Source organism: Oryx dammah, unplaced genomic scaffold, assembly GCF_014754425.2.
Source record: "Oryx dammah isolate SB20612 unplaced genomic scaffold, SCBI_Odam_1.1 HiC_scaffold_1, whole genome shotgun sequence".
Taxonomy (NCBI): Eukaryota; Metazoa; Chordata; class Mammalia; order Artiodactyla; family Bovidae; genus Oryx; species Oryx dammah.
The window spans coordinates 102,196,934-102,214,654 of record NW_024070185.1 but is presented as its reverse complement, the minus strand read 5'-3'; the positions used below and the strand labels follow the sequence as shown (position 1 = coordinate 102,214,654).

Below are 17,721 nucleotides of genomic sequence, written 5' to 3'. Positions count from 1 at the left end.
TGTAAACATAAGTGAAGATTTTACAAAGGAGTCTTGGGAAACACATTTCTATTCCTTTCTCCAGATCCCTTCTTTGGTTATTCTGCCCTGAGCTTAATACACTAAACCAGGGATCACTAAACTTTTCCAGTGAAGCGCTAGATAGCAATAGTTTAGACTTGATGGGCCGTGAGATCTCTGTTACAGCTACTTAATTCTGCCATTACAATGCAAACAGAGCCACAGATGGTGCATAAACAAACATGCATGACTGTTTTAATAAAACTGCATTTGTTAAAATAGGTGGTGGGTTGAAACTGGCCAGTGACCACAGTTTGCTGACCCTGCCCTAAACCTGCCCTGACTATATCTGTCATCACTGGATCCTCTTAGGGAACAATCACTCTGGCCAACACCAGTGTCTGATGTATTCAAGTTAGTTGCCTTCAGCAAGATAAAGGCCACTCCGGTTAACAGGACAGGACCCACTCACCTCAGTAGGTAGTTTCACTGCCAGTTTTATTGCTTTAAAATACCCTGGGGGTATTTTTACACCAGGTAAATCTTTTTTTTAAAGATTTGTTTCTACTACATACAGTGATCATCACAAGAGAAGTTTAGATAAGTACTACAAATATATCTCTATCTGCATAAGCAATATATTTCTGTAGCATATAGGCATATTTGAGGTTAGGAAGAGGGTTCAATCAAGGGATTTAAAAAATGAGTCTTCAGGCGACACTCTTCTTCTCTTTATGAGCTTCAGTTTTCTCATCTACAAAATAGGGGTAGGATTTCACCTGCCTAAGGGCCAGAGTCTGGACAAGATGATATCTTCTAGGTTCTTTCTAGAAGCTGGAGAAGTTATTTCCCTAAACCAGTGATTTCCAAATGGTTTCAGAAGTCAGAATTCCCCTGGGTGCTTGTTAAAACACAGATTACCATACCCCAGCCTGAGTTTCTAACTCAGTAGGTGTAGAGTGGAGCCCCAAAATTTGCAGTGCCAGCCACTAAGTTCTGCTATCACTGGTTCAGGGACCACGCTTTGGGAACGACTAGGTGTCTACATGGTAACAATCTCAGTCTCTCTCATGGGGAAACAATGAAGCGTAGGGGGATCCTACAGCTGGCTTCTATTCCTGTTTTTAAATGGGATTCCTTTCTTGAAGGGATGAGAGATTAGGTCTGTTTGCTCACTGAGTCTCAGGTGCTGTAGCCACTCCTCAGCAACTACAGGCTGAAAGGAGGCTGGTGGTGACTTTCATGCAGCTGTGGTGGAACGTAAAAGCCAATGGGTGAGCCATCTAGAGCAGGGCAGGGAAAGGGGGGACCACTGAGAAGTCAGGGATACCTATGCCATCACACAGTTCTTTTGCATAAGCCAAACTTCTAGAACTTTCTCTTTCTATAAACATAAAATCAACTCAATCATTGAGTGCAGACTGACCATAGGTAACCCCTGCATCAAGTAATACAGGGTGGGATGCGAGGACTCAGAAGCCTAGAAAGGTGCAGACTGGCCCCAGGAACTCTCAGTCTTACAGGGGAGGCAAAATTCATGCATGTTCACACACTCGACAAACGTCAAGACAAGCAGATAATGAGATACAGTGTCACGTGGCATGAAGACAGTGGGCTCTGAAGTGAGAATGCTGGACCCGAGAGGTCTGGATAGGCTTTCCCAGAGGATGGAGACAGGCTAGCAGGGGCCTCCAGGGACAGGAAGCATATGAAGCTGTGGAAGGACGAGGAGAATGTGACAAGAAGCCCGAGTGTGCCTGGAACATCAGAAGGAAGCGGATGAGACCGAGCACAGAGACTTCTAAGTTGTCTACCCCTCCCCAGGGAAACTCCCCCATCCCACTCCATCTCGGTCACTTCCATTCCTTTAGCTCAGTTTCCTGGCTTGAGGATTGAGGGTTTTAAGCTAAATCACAAGTTTCCCAATGTTGTTCCACCTTGGAGAGACCTCTGGCTATTAAATGACGAATGAGCAGTCTGCAATCAGCCCTTCTTCTCCTGACTCTGCTCTTCTCTCCATTTTCATGACTTTTTACGCTCACTGTACAGCTGGTGCTTCTAGAAAGGATTTGAAAATCACTCAACAAGAAGCTCTGTAAAAAATCTTTCCATTTGTGCACTGGGTGGCTGAATAGAGAGGAGAAAAACGCCAGTTAGCCCAAGAGATGGGACCACCAGGTGGGCCGGGCTAGCTCCAGGCACAGCTTGACCGCAGAGGAGAGCTTAGACCAGCGGGGCTGAGAACAGGGAACCACGGATGGTTCAACAGTAGAGGAGTGCCATACGGACAGGAGCGAAATCGGGTCCACAGTCTGACAGGGAACCGAACTGATGTGAAAATCTCAACTGCTCAGAAGGTTTTGAATAAAAACAAAATAAAAATCTTTGAATAAAAAACAAAGATTTTTTTCCCCCTTGTCAGCCTTCCCTCCCAGGACATTATACTGTATGCAAAGCGTGTGACTGTAAGACAAACATTTTTTTCCACTGCCCTTCTGAGCCCCACAGGCCTTCAGGAAGACCTGCACTTCAAGCAAAGTCTTTTTATTTTTCAACACCCACAGCTTCCATTCAACAATCAGAAGTTTTCCACTTTCATCAAAGAGACTGCAGAGAAAGGCCGAGGGAGCAGCCGGTTCTCAGCGGCTCTGGGCGGACGACAGAGCCCTCTGCTTCCCACTCACTGCCCTGGGCCCACCACAGGACACAGGCTTCTCCCTGAATCAGCCAGGTGCGTACCCCCGAAGACACTGGCTTGCTTTATTCCCACCTCAGTGACAGATCCAATGGATGCGTGCACCCGCTTCTTCCCAAACCAAGTCCCACTTGGGATCAAGGGGACCTCTTCTCCCTTGTCTGTGGTACACTTGAAGGCGGGAGGAAAGGGGGATGACAGAAGATGAAGTGGTTGGATGGCATCACCGACTCAATGGACATAAGTTTGAATAAGCTCCAGGAGTTGGTGATGGATAGGGAAGCCTAGCACGCTGCAGTCCATGGGTCGCAAAGAGTTGGACTCAACTGGGCGACTGACCTGAACTGATGGCACATTTTATACCACTCTACGTAGCGCCCCCCCGCCCCCCGAATTTACCTCTTTTTGGCTCTTCCATCTCCAGGATCCCTATGATTTTATGGATTCACTGGGAAGGAATATCCAGTTCTTAAGAGTGACCCAAGACAGGTGATGCTCAGTGGTGGGGTCTCTGCAAAGGCCAAAGTCGCAGTAATCCAAGCTCAGCTCTGGACACAGAACAGTTCTTTGCGGGGCTCTGGGATTTCTGTGGGCTTGCAGATACCCAGCAGCTGAAAAGCGAGCAGAAAGGGGAGAGGTGCTGCAAAGACTGGGTACTTCCAAATGAACTTTTCAAAGAGCTACATCCGGAGGCACCGGTTATGCAGCGATTCACTTTTTAAATGGTCTTTTGAAATGGAGATGATTAGTAGCCACAGATGTGGCCAGCTCTGCCTGCCTTGAGAATCTATCCACTCTGTCTAAATTCCAGACTATTTGGACCATTTAACCAGAATAGTCCAATACCCTCTGCCAAGTCTATTCCCATTCAAGAAGTACTCTTATATCACACTCTCATTTGATCAGTATGGTGGCTGTCGGTGCAGACAGGGAAAAAAAGAGAGGGGCGTAAGGGTTTGTACAAGGACCCAAGACCATAAGGGAGGGGGGGAGGCTGAGAGAGGACCTCAGGTTTTCAACCTTCACGTACAATGACAGTAGGGGCCGGCGGGGTTTAACTATTTACCCAAGTGATTCCATTGATCAGCATTTGCAACTTTGATTGAGACAGTATCTATCCTCTCTGATTCTCAATTTTCCCATATCTGTAAAAAAATAAAATCTTAGCTGCCTCAGAGGCCAGAGGTGAGGATGAAGTGAGGCATTGTATCAATCTGAGACAGAAGAGGCTCGACGGTAGTAGTCACACGCGCACACACACACACACACACACACAATATACAACTCGCGACACACAGCATGCAGATACACCGCACCTGCACAGCACACACATACCACACAGCCACCACCCACATGCACACACCACCCAGGACACACACGCCCCTGCGCTCTTCACCATACCACTTCCCTGCCCCCACCCTCACTGCCAACTGCTTCCCCTTTTTCTGAGTTTCACGGCAGGCCCAACTTTATATGCAAATTTAACAGATCCCAATATACTCTGGAGGACGTTTTTGTTCAGAAGATTGGTGCTGCCAGTTTGCTGCTCCCGGACAGTACCTTTGAACCTGTCCCCTAATCTCATCCTGCCATTAAGCTTGTCTCCCTGTGGAGAAACTTCCACGTTTGTGGGCTCTTCCTTGCCAGAGATCTGGTAGCATTTCCAGTTCTTAAGAGGAGCCAATATCATCAACCCCTCTGAGTCATTCTACCACGGTCCAGGGGATCCAGCCTCCCTGTGTGTGCTAAGACGCTTCAGTCGTGTCTGACTCTGTGTGACCCTGCAGACGCTAGTCTGCCAGGCTCCTCTGTCCATGGGATTCTCCAGGCAAGAATACTGGAGTAGGGGTTGCCATGCCCTCCAGGCCCAGCAAAGAGATATTTTCTGATGAGGACGTCTGAGCCACAGGCCCCGCTGAGGAGAATGTGCAGCTTCTCAAGCCGGAAGGCATTTTGTGGCTGAGTCTGACTGAAACAGCAGTTGCTTTGTGTGTAGGCTCACGCGCGCGCACACACACACACACACACACACACACACACACAGAGCAGCGTAGGGAAACCGTCATTTTCCTACTCGCCCTCTGACATCAGCCACCTTCTCTATAGCTACAGTTTCTCTTCACTCAAACTGATCCCTGGCGATGAAAAATGAGCCTGTCCCCCACCCGTCCCGCTGCCTTTCGCCTCACGCCCCCAGAGAAGAGTTTCTTCGTGAGGCAGCCGGTGAAGGTTTTTTTCCAAGTCACATGATCCAGGATGCAGGGGAAGAATCCTTCTTGGAACAGAGATGGGCCCAGAACCGAATCAGATGAGGAGAGATAAGGTGTGATGTGGGGAAGCCTATATAAGAATGGACCCAGGGCTGCAGCGAGCACTCAACCCACTGGCCCCGTCTCAAGACACAGCCATGCATGTGCCCGCAGGCTCCGTCACCAGCCACTGGGGAACCACGGGCCGCGGGTACTTCTGCTTCACCACGGCCTCGCTGGCGCTGTGTCTCGTCTTTGCTGTGGCCACCATTATGGTGCTGGTAGTTCAGAAGACGGTGAGTGGACTTCTCTTCTTTGCCTTTCCTTTCTGATTTATGTTCAGTTTTCTCCACAGAGACTTGGGGATAAACGAAGCAGAGAACCGACATCAACAGAGAGAGGGAGCAAAGAAACGGGAAACTCAGCCCTCTCAAATAATTTGGATTTTGAGGGAAAATTTTCTTGAGCCATCACCTCCAAACTTTCTATATACACCTGAGCCAAAGAAGGGAGAGGAGCTTTTAGCCTTGAGAAATTTTCCTAGAGGAAGGGGCTATATATACACATATAGCTGATTCACCTCGTTGTATAGCAGAAATGAACGCAACACTTTAAATAAGTTATACTGTAATGAAAAAAAGAATAACTGTTGATCTAAAGACTTCTATTAAAGATGGAAGAGACAAGGAGACTTAATAACATTTATACAGCCAGTGTCTTGTCTTTGATGACTTCAGACCAGATTCCAGGATTCTGTACTCTCAGTCCAGATGTTCCTGAGATTTCAGAGGCCTCAGCCAATGCTAAGCACTTTTTTTAGCCAGGAGTTAAGTTCCAGAGGCCAAAACAAGGAAAGGGAGCAAGGAAAGGAGGCCAGAGAGAAGACCAGGGCTCTTTAGAGCTTGGGCATGTCAGTGTTAAAGCTCACAAGACAAGTTCAGAGCTTCCTCCTGAGCCACCGCTTTGAAGAGCTTGATATGTCACAAAAACATAACACATAGAAGCAGAAGGTAGAAATGTTTTTCACACCTGTTCCCTCTGAGACTGCTCAGAACCCTAAAACTATAAGCAATTATGGGTACACACTGTGAAGTTGAGCGGTCTCAGGAAATTTACCTTTTTTTTTTTTAAGTAAATGGTAAGAATTACTATGAAAACAGAGGAGGTGAAGGAGGAAGCTTATTCATATTTTAGGAAATTGGTGTTTACAGCAAATCCACCAGGATGTATTTTAGAGAAAATACCGTACTAATAGTATATATTGCTCATGAAATTTTAATGAAGTAATTTTGATAGTTTAAGAACTGTACCCCCAATACTACTACCCCTTCAAAGTACGTGACATTTCTATTTATTCCTTCAAAGCTCTCATTTTTCAGAGTATTGCAATCCTGCAGAATTTGTTCTGGTTTCCTTCAGTTGTCTTAGGTTGAATGCTCTTTACCTTATTGATTGCCGAAAAGAACCAGGCTTTAAAAGGCTTGGTTATCTGCTTCTCAAGTGTCCTCAAGAACTGACATTTAAATGAAACTTTGAAACTCATACCTCCATAAAAGCGAAATATAACAGAATTGCTAGCATTTGAGACTTAGACTATAAAGTTTATGAAACTCATCATTTATTGGGCTCATCTACACCTACTGGGAATAACACACTTGAGAATATTCTAGGACCCTTTTAATTCTGTACAGACTCTATAACTTCTGTAATTCTAATCTGAAGTAAACCAGGAGGTGTATCATTCTACAGCAAGAGCCAAAGAAAGGAAATTAAAGTGGCCTTCGAAAATGTCTTCAGTTAGATTGTAGCTAGAACTGGTATGAGAGAGAGAGAGAGAAAGAAGGAAAGAGGAGGAAAGAGAGAGAGAAAGACATGGTCATGGTCCATGGTGTGGTGATGACATAGGAAGCAAGGAGGAGCTCCAGAATGCTCCTAATCCAAGTCCTACATTTGGTTGAATTGATTCTTTCCATGAAGGAACTGGAGTGGATCTTTCTGCCTCATTTTTGTAAATGTGGAGAACGAGGAAGAGAAAGGGGGCAGGGCTTGACCTAAGTTGTCCTGAGAAAGTGGGAGTCAAGACTGCTTGGCTGTTTAATGAGGCCACTGTTCCCTTTGAGGACACAGACAGCCACAGCAGCACTAAAAAATCTCCCTTCCTCCTCTTCTCTTGGGAGTGTGCCCTTCCTGGCGTCCGGTTCCTTGACTTCCCCTCACTCTGGGAGATGAAAAGATTCACTTCACAGTCTGACTCTAGGGTTTGAGGTACTATGATTTCTTAGCCTGAGAAATATCAGTAACTTGCTTAAAAGTATTGTGATATACAAGTTAAGTGTTTTATAAGTATCATTTCCAATAATTCATTCAGATATTAACTGTCAGAAAAGCTAAGAAGAGAGAGTTATCTCCTTGAACTCGAGTTATCAGGTTCCTGCGGGAAGAGGCTTTAGTACAGGTACAGCTTAGACAAATGAGTCAACTCTTAACAGGACCCCTGATAAAGGAATCAATGGGAGATACCCAAGGACCTTAAAATCACAGCCCAACTATTAAAGGTGAAATGGATTGATGGCCACCCAGCAGTCTTGTGAGGGTAGATGGGGGCAAGGCTGAGAACCATGAGCTGGTTCTACTGTCCTAAGAAGTCCCCACCATTACTGTGTGTGTGCTCGGTCGTGTCTGACTCTTTGCATCCCCGTAGACAGTAGCCCTCCAGGCTCCTCTGTCCATGAAATTTTCCAGGCAACAATACTGGAGTGAGTTGCCATTTCCCCCTTCAGGGGAATCTTCCTGACCCAGGGATTGGACCCAGGTCTCCTGAATCTCTTGCGTTGACAGGTGGATTCTTAACCACTCAACCACCGGGGAAGCCCCCAGAAGTCACAGTTCTAAATAAAAAGACACGTGTACAGGCAAAATGTAAACCAAAATTAACTTATGATATAGAATAAGTGATGGAATGTAGGCACATAGGGCTACCATGAAACCACAAGTTAAGGAGATGGAATATTTTCCCAGGCAGATCTAAGAAAAACTTCACTGGAGATTGGAGTTTTAGTTTGGCTTGAGAAATGTGCACAATTTCAAACAGGTCTCCGGAGATCAGAGGAGAGAGTATTCCTGGCCAATGGCTCAGAATGAGAAAAGTGAAAAGTGTAGGACAGGTAGGAAAATCAACAAAGATCGCCTTGAGATTTGGTTTGAAAACCAAATAACTCCAGAGTCAAATTCCTTGGGAGAGGCAAAGAACTTAGGTTTCAACCTTAAAGATTTATTGAGCATCTAGTGTGCAGGACAGTAATGTTCTAAGTGATGGATATAGAACCTTGATCAAAGCCAAAAATATCTCTGTTTTCATGTTACTTATGGAATGTATTGCCTACTGATGTCTTAAGTCTCTGCAGTGGCTGTATTTTACTTAACTTTAAACCATTATATTCATTTAAAATATTATATTCATGTGGTTTAAGAAAAGTAAACAGTAATCAAGGGCAAAGAAAAAAGTAGAAATCTCTCACACCCTCTCCACCCAACCACCAATCTCTCTTTCCTGAGATAAGGACAATTGACAGACTCTTCCATGTCCTTCCAAAAATCTATGCTCTATAAATATATAGTACACACATGTCATTATAGCAAACCCATAAATTTGCAACTTGCTTTATTGACTTAATGTATCTTGGAAATCCTTCCATGTCAAGACATGGAAGTCTATCTCATTCTTTTGAAGAGTCACATAGCATTTTATTGTACTTCATATTTCATCTGTGTCTAGTGAAGGACACAAGTTTTTCTCTGGAAGTTTTGCTCACTGTGCACATCTGCAAGTCTATCTGTGGGATAAATCCCTAGAAGTGGGAATACAATGTGTATTTTTTAAGAGATTGTACTCAATACTCTTGAAGTAGAAGTCCTACCAACAAAGAGACAGATCTTCCTGGAAAAGAAATAAAATTGATTTCTTATGAAGTAATTACAACAGAGTATATGCGTTTGTGTCACAATGAAATGTCACACAACTTATATAGCAAAGCAAAGAGAAAAAAATTTCTCATATCTCCTCCAGAGACAAAGGGTTATAAATAGGTCATATATAGGCTATAAGAAGGAAGAGAAGGAAATGGCAACCCACTCCCGTATTCTTGCCTGGAAAGTCCTGTGAACAGAGGAGCCTGGAGGGCTACGATCCATGGGGTCGCAAAGAGTCGGACACGACTGAGCACTGAGCACATAGGCTATAAGGTGGACAGGCTTTCCACGTGGTTCAGTGATAAAGAATCCACCTGCCAAGTGGGAGATGAGGGTTTGATCCCTGGATCAGGACGATCCCCTGGAGAAGGAAATGGCAACCCACTCCAGTATTATTACCTGTGAAATCCCATGGACAGAGAAGCCTAGCAAGCTACAGTCTATGGGGTCATAGAAGAGTTAGACAGAACTCAGCAACTAAACAACAGCAATAAGGTTGACGCTAGAGGTGTTCACAGTTCAAGTGGCTTGGAGGCCTTCAATCTTAAGAAATGTTTCTGTTATAAACCAGAAGCCTGGTCTTGTCTAGCCCCTGGAGACATCTATTTACATTTCACAATGTTAGAGTAAAGAAGGGCTCATGTATTCTAGAAAGAAGAGAAAGCAACTGCCTTCTTTCCCTTTATCAACAAAGAAAACTCCTTTTATTAAAAACAAAAAAAATTACCCTTCCAATACCACTCAACTTCCCCACCAAGAGTTGAATTTAGGGGCAGTGATTGGCGGTGATGGTGGTAAGGTTTTAGGTTTGTTTTCACTCCAGATAAAATATAGGGTGAACTGAAATGCCCAGTGATACTTCTCTCTACCCAATTTACTCTCTCCAATACAGTCAATTATTTATCCAAAGAAGTCCACTGAGCAACTTCTCCAGGGAAAGCCCTAGGCTAAGCTGTAAGGGAAGAACCCAAGGGGACAAGGTGGGAGCCCTGTTTTCTGGGAATCTCTAAGTTGGAGAAGTGAGGCCCACACCCTCAAGTACTTGAATTTGGGGCAGAATGGCACTAAATGTGGGCTTCCCAGGTGGCATTAGTGGTAAAGAACCCACCTGCCAATGCAGCAGATGCAAGAGATGCAGGTTTAATCCCTGGATGGGAAGATCCCCTGGAAGAGAGCATGGCAACCCACTCCAGTATTTTTGCCTGGAGAATCCCCAGGGACAGAGGAGCCTGGTGGGCTACAGTCCGTAAGGTCACAAAGAGTCAGACATGACTGAAGTAACTTAGCATGCATGCGCTGCACTCAGTGCCATAGACTAGAAGAGAGGAAGACAGTTGCCGCTCGGGGTGAGGAAGGGGTTTGCAAGAGAGGTTAGAAGGGAAGCTGAACCTCCTCCAAGAATGAAAAGGATCGTGTCTGATTCCCGAAGTTTTTTTTTGAAAAAATTTAAACCTACTGAAAAATAGAATGGTAAATACCCATATAATCTTTCACCTAAATTCAATAAGTGTTAATATCTTGCCATATTTCTGCTTCTTTCTATATATATGAAAGTAAGGTTCAGTCAGAGTGACCTTTCACCCCCACGTATTTCAGCACTCATCTCCTACTTACTGTGTGCCATTATCATGGCCAAGAAAGTTAATGTTATCTTGGCAACATCAGTTTATAGTAATACATAGTCCATATTCTAATTTCCTCCATTTGTTCTAAAATGTTTCTATAGCTGTTGTGCCTTTTGTTTCTTGATCCAGAATCTACTCTCAGGTCACATACAGAGTTGGTTTCCTCTGTTTTAACTTGGAATGTTACTATTTAAAAGGTGGCTCTGGGAGCTTAGAAATGCAGACTCTTGGGCCCCACCTTAGACATAATGAATCAAAATCTGCATTTTAATAAGGTTATTGGAGAAGGAAATGTCAACCCACTCCAGTACTCTTGCCTGGAAAATCCCATGGATGGAGGAGCTGGGCAGGCTACAGTTCATGGGGTCACAGAGTCAGACACGATTGAGCAACTTCACTTTTTTTTTTTTGGTGATCTATATGCTCCTTAAAGTTTGAGAAGCAATGATCTACCAATCTCCTCTGCTCTCTGTTGTTTTTTCATGACACTGACTTTTTCAAAGGATCCAGGACAGTTCTATGGTCACGTTTTGGGACTGTCAGTGTCTCCTCACAATAATTTTCAGATGAAACATTTTGGGCAAGGAAAGGACATAAGCAATGTTATATCCTTCTTTTTCACAGCAGGGCTACAAGCATATGTCAGGTTGCTCCATTATTGGCAATAATATTTAGTCAGTTGATTCAAGGCATGACCACTGTCTGTCTTCATAGTGAAAGTGAAAGTGAAGTCACTCAGTCGTATCTGACTCTTTGCAACCCCATGGACTGTAGCCTACCAGGCTCCTCCATCCATGGGATTTTCTAGGCAAGAGTACTGGAGTGGGTTGCCATTTCCTTCTCTAGGGGATCTTCCTGACCCAGTGATTCTTTCACTTCTTCTGTATTTGCTAGCTGGCATGCATCAGTGGAGAAGAGCTCTCCATTGAAAGGATGGAGGCAAGAGGAGATGGTGCCAGGCATTCTAGGTGGGGCCGGAGTAAGGCGAGGTGCAGAACAGAGATCAGTCCAGACTGCACCAGGGAACGGCAGGACTTAGAGCCAGGTGGCAAGAAGCACAGATAGAAGATGACAGGCAGCCACCCCATCAACAGACTAGGAAGGTTTTCCAAACCCATCCATAAGTTCAGCTCCACACTCAGCCTCCAGTAGCCATTTCTCCCATTCCTGTGGATAGGGAGACCTCAGTGTTCTGACTGTCTGTTGAGTAATGTCTTTCAGTTCAGTTCAGTTCAGTCGCTCAGTCGTGTCCAACTCTTTGCAACCCCATGAACTGCAGCACGCCAGGCCTCCCTGTCCATCACCAACTCCTGGAGTTCACTTGTCTTTAAGCCCTTGTTATTCAAAGTGTGGTCCCTGGTCCCAAAGCATTGGCATCATCTGGAAGATGATTTTGTCATTTAATTAGAAATGTAAAACCTAAGGGCCCATCCCTGACCTACAGAATCGTAATTAGCATTTTAACAAGACCCCTAGTGAGAGAAGCACTGCCTTAAGCCCTTGTATTCCAGTGACCACTTTCACTAACATTAGCAAAACCAAGGCTACCGAGGAAAATTTTCTGGGACCGCAATCCACTTTCTCATGGAGTCTCAGGAGAATTTCCTGCCCCAGCTGTATCCTGCCCTACCCTAGAGGGACGGCTTGGGAAGAGCATTGCCTTTGAAGTCAGTATGCCCCAGTTTGAATCCTTTCCCTCCTATTCACCATCTAAGGGACCTTCTATAGTCACTAAGCTATTTCTCTAAGTCTCAGTCAATCACTAATTCTTGGGGTAAAGATAAAATAAGATAACGCATGTAAAGCATTTAGCCCCTGGTGATTCAGTACCCTCAGTTAGTCAGTTCAGTTGCTCAGTCTTAGCTGACTCTTTGCAACCCCATGGACTGCAGCATGCCAGGCTTCCCTGTCCATCATCAACTCCTGGAGCTTGATCAAACTCATGTCCATTGAGTCAGTGATGCCACCCAACCATCTCATCCTCTGTCGACCCCTCTGAAGTACCCTCATTAAGTGCCTAATCACATTCAAAAATAAGAGAGGCATTCCTGGTAAAGGTCTCCATGGCTCACCTTCCAAGATGTGAGACCACCTGGCAAAGTCCAAACATTGGTTGTCTTTGGCCATTTTCAATAAGAGAGGGCATCTTTTGTCAAAGTAGATTTAGGAGCTGATTTCCCTGCACAGGATTGCTCTGTGAAAAGAAAGAAACCTTTCAAGGTATTGAGACAAATTACACACTTCATTAGGATTAAGAGGGTAACCAAAATAGCCACCATTTCCAACCACTTGCTAACACTTAATGCATAATATCTTACAATGTCCATAACTTTATGTATAATATCTTATTATGTCAGTAATCCAGCAGAGGGAGGGATTATTAGCCTTGCAATCACAGTGATTAAAGGAAAAGGGAAAACAAAGAGTCCTAGGAAGAGGAGATGACGAACAGCTCATTTCACCTGGGAACAAAAAGTTAAATGTAGGGAGGGTTCCTCCCTCCATACACAGAAACACTGTTGAGGATACCCATGAGATACTCAGAGTCTGGAAAAAAAAAAAAAGAGACAGAGAGCAAAGCATACTTAAGGAAGTGTAGCTGGTTGGTATCCATGGAAACCAAGTTTCCTGAGCTACTCAAGTGAAAGTGAAAGTGAAAGTAGCTTAGTCGTGCTGACTCTTTGTGACCCCATGGACTGTATAGTCTATGGAATTCTCCAGGCCAGAATACTGGAGTGGGTAGCCTTTCCCTTCTCCGGGGGATCTTCCCAACCCAGGGATCAAACCCAGGTCTCCCACATTGCAGGAGGATTCTTTACCAGCTGAACCACAAAGGAAGCCCAAGAATACTGGAGTGGGTAGCCTGTCCCTTCTCCAGCAGATCTTCCCAACCCAAGAATGGAACCAAGGTCTCCTGCATTGCAGGCAGATTCTTTACCAACTGAGCTATGAGGGAGCTACTCAATGGAGCTGAGAATGAAAACCTGGGAGGGCCCATTTGCTTCTGTCTGTGTCTAGTCTGTTTACTATTTACCTCAAAGCCAAGTTGCTAAGTATGGTGGTTCACATTTCTCCAGCCAAGACCCAGATCCCCAGGCTAGGTCTGGGAAAGAATTCTTAGACTGGGAGGTACCTTACTAAAGAAGAGTAGATAAGTGGACAGCACTCAGCATAGTGTCAAGGGCATAGAGGGTCCTCAACAAAATTTAATTTGTCATCTCTTTATACCCTACTCTCCACCTCCAAATGCAAAGACTGCCAACAGTAGGGCGCATGGGGTGGCGGGGGAGGAGAATGAGCTGGTCTATCCTTGGCTTCTGAAGACAGCATCTCTCTTGGGGAATAGAAAGAGCACTGGAGAATTCCATTCTAGGATCTGCCACCAACTCACGAGTATCTCAGTCTCCTTGTCTGTGAAAATTGACTTGATGGACTAAAGGATGCCTTGGCTCCCCTCTGGCCCTGATCCTTTGATTCTGTCTACTGGGGGTAGCTAAGGAAAACTATGGAGACCTCTTCTCATGCCAGGAGCTCTTCAAGGCAGCAATAGCCACACTTCTCTCTTGGATGCCATGGGTCCTGGGCTAAGGGTTAAGCAACAGTATTCTTCCCTGTACTATGATGCTTTGTTTTTGACATCCTCTGTCTGAAGCTAGAAAACCAGAAAGCCTTCAAATGACTACACCCCCTCCTCACCAACCCAGACTCCCCATGTAAATTAGATCTCTTCTCAGATAGTATTTCTTACAACCTTGCTACTCAAATTGTGTTCTGTGGGCCAGGAGCTCTGCTGTCACTTGGGAGCTTATCAGAAATAGACTCTCAGGCTCCACCCACACCTGCTGAATCAGAATTTTCATTTTAACAACTCCCCAAGTGATTCGTACACATGTTCAAGTGCTATCTGGAAACATGCTGCCTCTCTCCCTCGTAGCTCTTGCCTTGTAATTTTAGTCTATATTTATCTGTACGTTCTGAACAACTGCTTTACAACTGAGCCATAAACCCGCAGGATGTCTTCCAGTGGCTTAGAGCTCGGCACACACTGTGTGTCCATTTGACACGTGCTGAATGTGCAATTCTCTGGTATTTCCCAATTGCCAGGAGCCACTGCAATGGCTCCTCAGGGGTTGCTGCTCTGGCATTCTCTCCTTGTCCCTGGATATGTTCCAGGGCAGCCAATGAAGCCCACCATCTTAGCACCACGCTTAGATGTAGATGTTTTTCTTCACGTGTGTGCACATCGTACTAATCGGTGGACATGCCTGGCAGTAAGCCAGATGTTTATTAACTTGTGAAAGGCTGTTTGTTGTCTCAGGAGGCAACCAGGAGGGGAACCTATGACATCAGATTTTCCTTTGAACTGTGTGTGTACTTGAGAGACCACAGACGTGCAGCGCTGTCTGTTGGGTTAAGAGCTTTCAGCCAAGGCAATAAAACCATAGACTATGGCAGCAAATAGGAAAGGACCTTCCAAGCCAAGTTCATTTCTTTTCCCCTGATAAGCTGAACCCCCCGAGTTTATACTGACTTCCTCCTCCAGATCAGTGCTCTGCAGGGCTGTGCCTCAGGAGACCGCCTCGACTCAGGACCGTCCACTTGCGCTGGAGAGGAGAGTCACTGATCGGAAGAGCTGTTAGTGGAAGGGAAAGGACAGAGTCCCGAGAGCAGTGGCAGAACAGAGAGAGAGCTCTAGGTGGTCCTAGGTGTTCTGACACAACACTAAGAAAATAAGATGCAGGCAGCAACTAATTGCTTGCTCCATTAGACATTGGGAAGTTGTTTTCATTTATGAAAATGCTCACATTTCTTTAGGTCTTTATTAATATCTCAATCCAATACACTACAGGAGACCTCAATCTGGGTAGGTCAAAAAACAAATAAGACACTTCATTCCTTATTGACAGGACAATGAGGGGTGTCTCCAAGGTTGAGGTGGGGGAAAGGGGGAGAGAGCCCAAGGTGGGAAAACTAGTCGCTGAAGAACTTTTTTAACTTCATTTATTTTTATTTTTTTAATTGGAGGATAATTGCTTTACAATGTTGTGGTGGTCTCTGCCATATATCAATGAGAATCAGTCATGCCAATATATATATATATATATATATATATATATATATATTGTCCGCAAGAGTGGCGTTAGTTGTGAAGAACCCAACTGCCAATGCAGGAGACATAAGAGATGCAGGTTCGATCCCTGGGCCAGGAAGATCCCCTGGAAAAGGGCATGGCAACCTACTCCAGTGTTCTTGCCTGGAGAATCTCATGGACAGAGGAGCCTGGTGTGCTACAACTGTCCATAGGGTCAGAAAGAGTCAGACACAACTGAAGTAACTTAGCATGCATGTATGTGTGTATATATATATATCTCCACTCCTTCCTGAGCCTTCTTTCCCTGCTCCCTGTTATACCCCTCTAGGTCAATCACAGTGTGCCAGGCTGGGCTCCCTCTATTACTCAGAGCTCCCTGCTAGCTATCTGTTTTACACATGAGAGTCTGTGTGTGTGTATATATATGTCCGTGCTACTTTCTCAATTTGCCCTACCCTCTCCTTCCCCCATTTGAGTCAGTTGCAGTGAAGGGGATGAACATAGGGCCTGTTATACAGAGGGAGGTAAGTCAGAAAAAGAAAAACAAATATCACATATTCAGGCATATATATGGAATCTAGAAAAGTAGCACTGATTAACCTATTTACAGGGAAAACATAGAGGCGCAGACATAGAGAACAGCTTCTGAAAAATGTATTGGGGTGGAAAACTGCCCGTCTGCTTCTGTTGCTTACTTGCCAGAACATGTGAACAAGACCTCCTTTCCTCCCCTCCGTTCCCCAACCCCGCAGGTCCTCCTTCAGGAGCCAATCTGCTCTCAGATTTTCTGCCAGCAAGCTCTTACTTAACTGTGTGATTATTTATATATACAGTTATGCTTATTCTAGAATAAATAAAACATATTGAATGTTAACATAAATAATATACATTTATGTTATATAAGTATTTAGATATTAGAGTCAAATGTAAATCTGCAATAAATCCACAAGGACAGGGACCCAATTTAATCATTTATGGTATCTTCACAATGCTTGGCACATAGTCATTCTATCAATTCAGAATTTCCAACCACAGGAGAAATAGTACCTGGTATATTTACAACATACTCTCACTGTTTGCTGAATCAAACATAGAAGAAAAGAGCCCACATATATTTATACACTACAGTTGTTTGCCTTATGCTAACCAAAGTAAGAAAAAATAGGTGGTGAAAAGAAAAAGGCACTCCCTGAAAGTTAGGAGTTGCAGATTCCTGCCCCGATGGCCATGAACTTTCTACCTTTCAGCTTCCAGTTCCTCACCTGTGAAACGTGGAGAGTAATCCTCCAATATTATTTCTGATAAACAGGTGGTAAAGCTCATGTAAACTAAGTCAGTGAGTTCATTTTTTTTTTTTTTAATCTTAGAGTCAGATGGAACAGAAATTCTAAATTACACAATACTTTGAGGGCAACCAAAGCAGAAAAGAAAAAGACTAGCTGTTTCAATCTGATGACATCCTCATCCCTTTTTTTTTTTTTTTTTTAACTTTTCTCTTTCTTCTCTTTCAGGACTCCATTCCCAACCCGCCGGGCCAATTCCCCCTTAAAGGAGGTAAGACTTTGCAACTAGGAGTAACTGTGCAGGGGATAGTCCATATCACATCACAGATGATTAACCAGCAGAAACATCATGAGTGTCCAACAGAGGGGGTGGGGGCGGAGGTGGGCTGTCAGGCCAAGCTGATGCATCTGCGTTGCTCTGAGCGGCTTCTGAGCTGTACTCACGTCCCCACGTTCTCCCACCAGCCCTCAGATCTCCCACTAGTGAAAAGTCTGGCTCTGGACAGGCTGGCCCATGGACCCAGAGGGGAACACAAAGCAGTATTGTGTTAGGAGCTTAAAATCTAGAGTTAGGTGGTGTGGATCTGAATCTTGGCTCTACATCCCACCTGAGAAACTCAGTTCCTTATCTATGAAATGAGAGTAATCATAACGACCTCACGAAGGTATTAGAGAAACTATTAGATCTCTTCTGGAAACTGCTTTGCATGGTGACCAACATATAGTAATCATTAAATAACTGAATCAAACATAGAAGAAAATGCACAATGAAGTTGAGGATTTGTCAAATAGACCTTCCCGTGCCCCA

At 44.6% G+C, this 17,721-nt stretch overlaps 1 protein-coding gene across 1 annotated transcript in view; it reads left to right on the top strand.

The window, feature by feature from the left end:
* The first annotated feature begins 4,780 nt into the window (after positions 1-4,780).
* The window catches only part of TNFSF8 (TNF superfamily member 8), a 29,395-nt gene continuing 16,454 nt past the window's right edge, over positions 4,781-17,721 (top strand). Inside the window, exons 1-2 of the mRNA XM_040237589.1 lie at positions 4,781-5,240; positions 17,142-17,184. Of these exons, the coding sequence (XP_040093523.1) occupies positions 5,046-5,240; positions 17,142-17,184 (238 nt within the window). The 5' untranslated portion in view covers positions 4,781-5,045. The remainder of the gene's footprint in view (positions 5,241-17,141; positions 17,185-17,721) is intronic.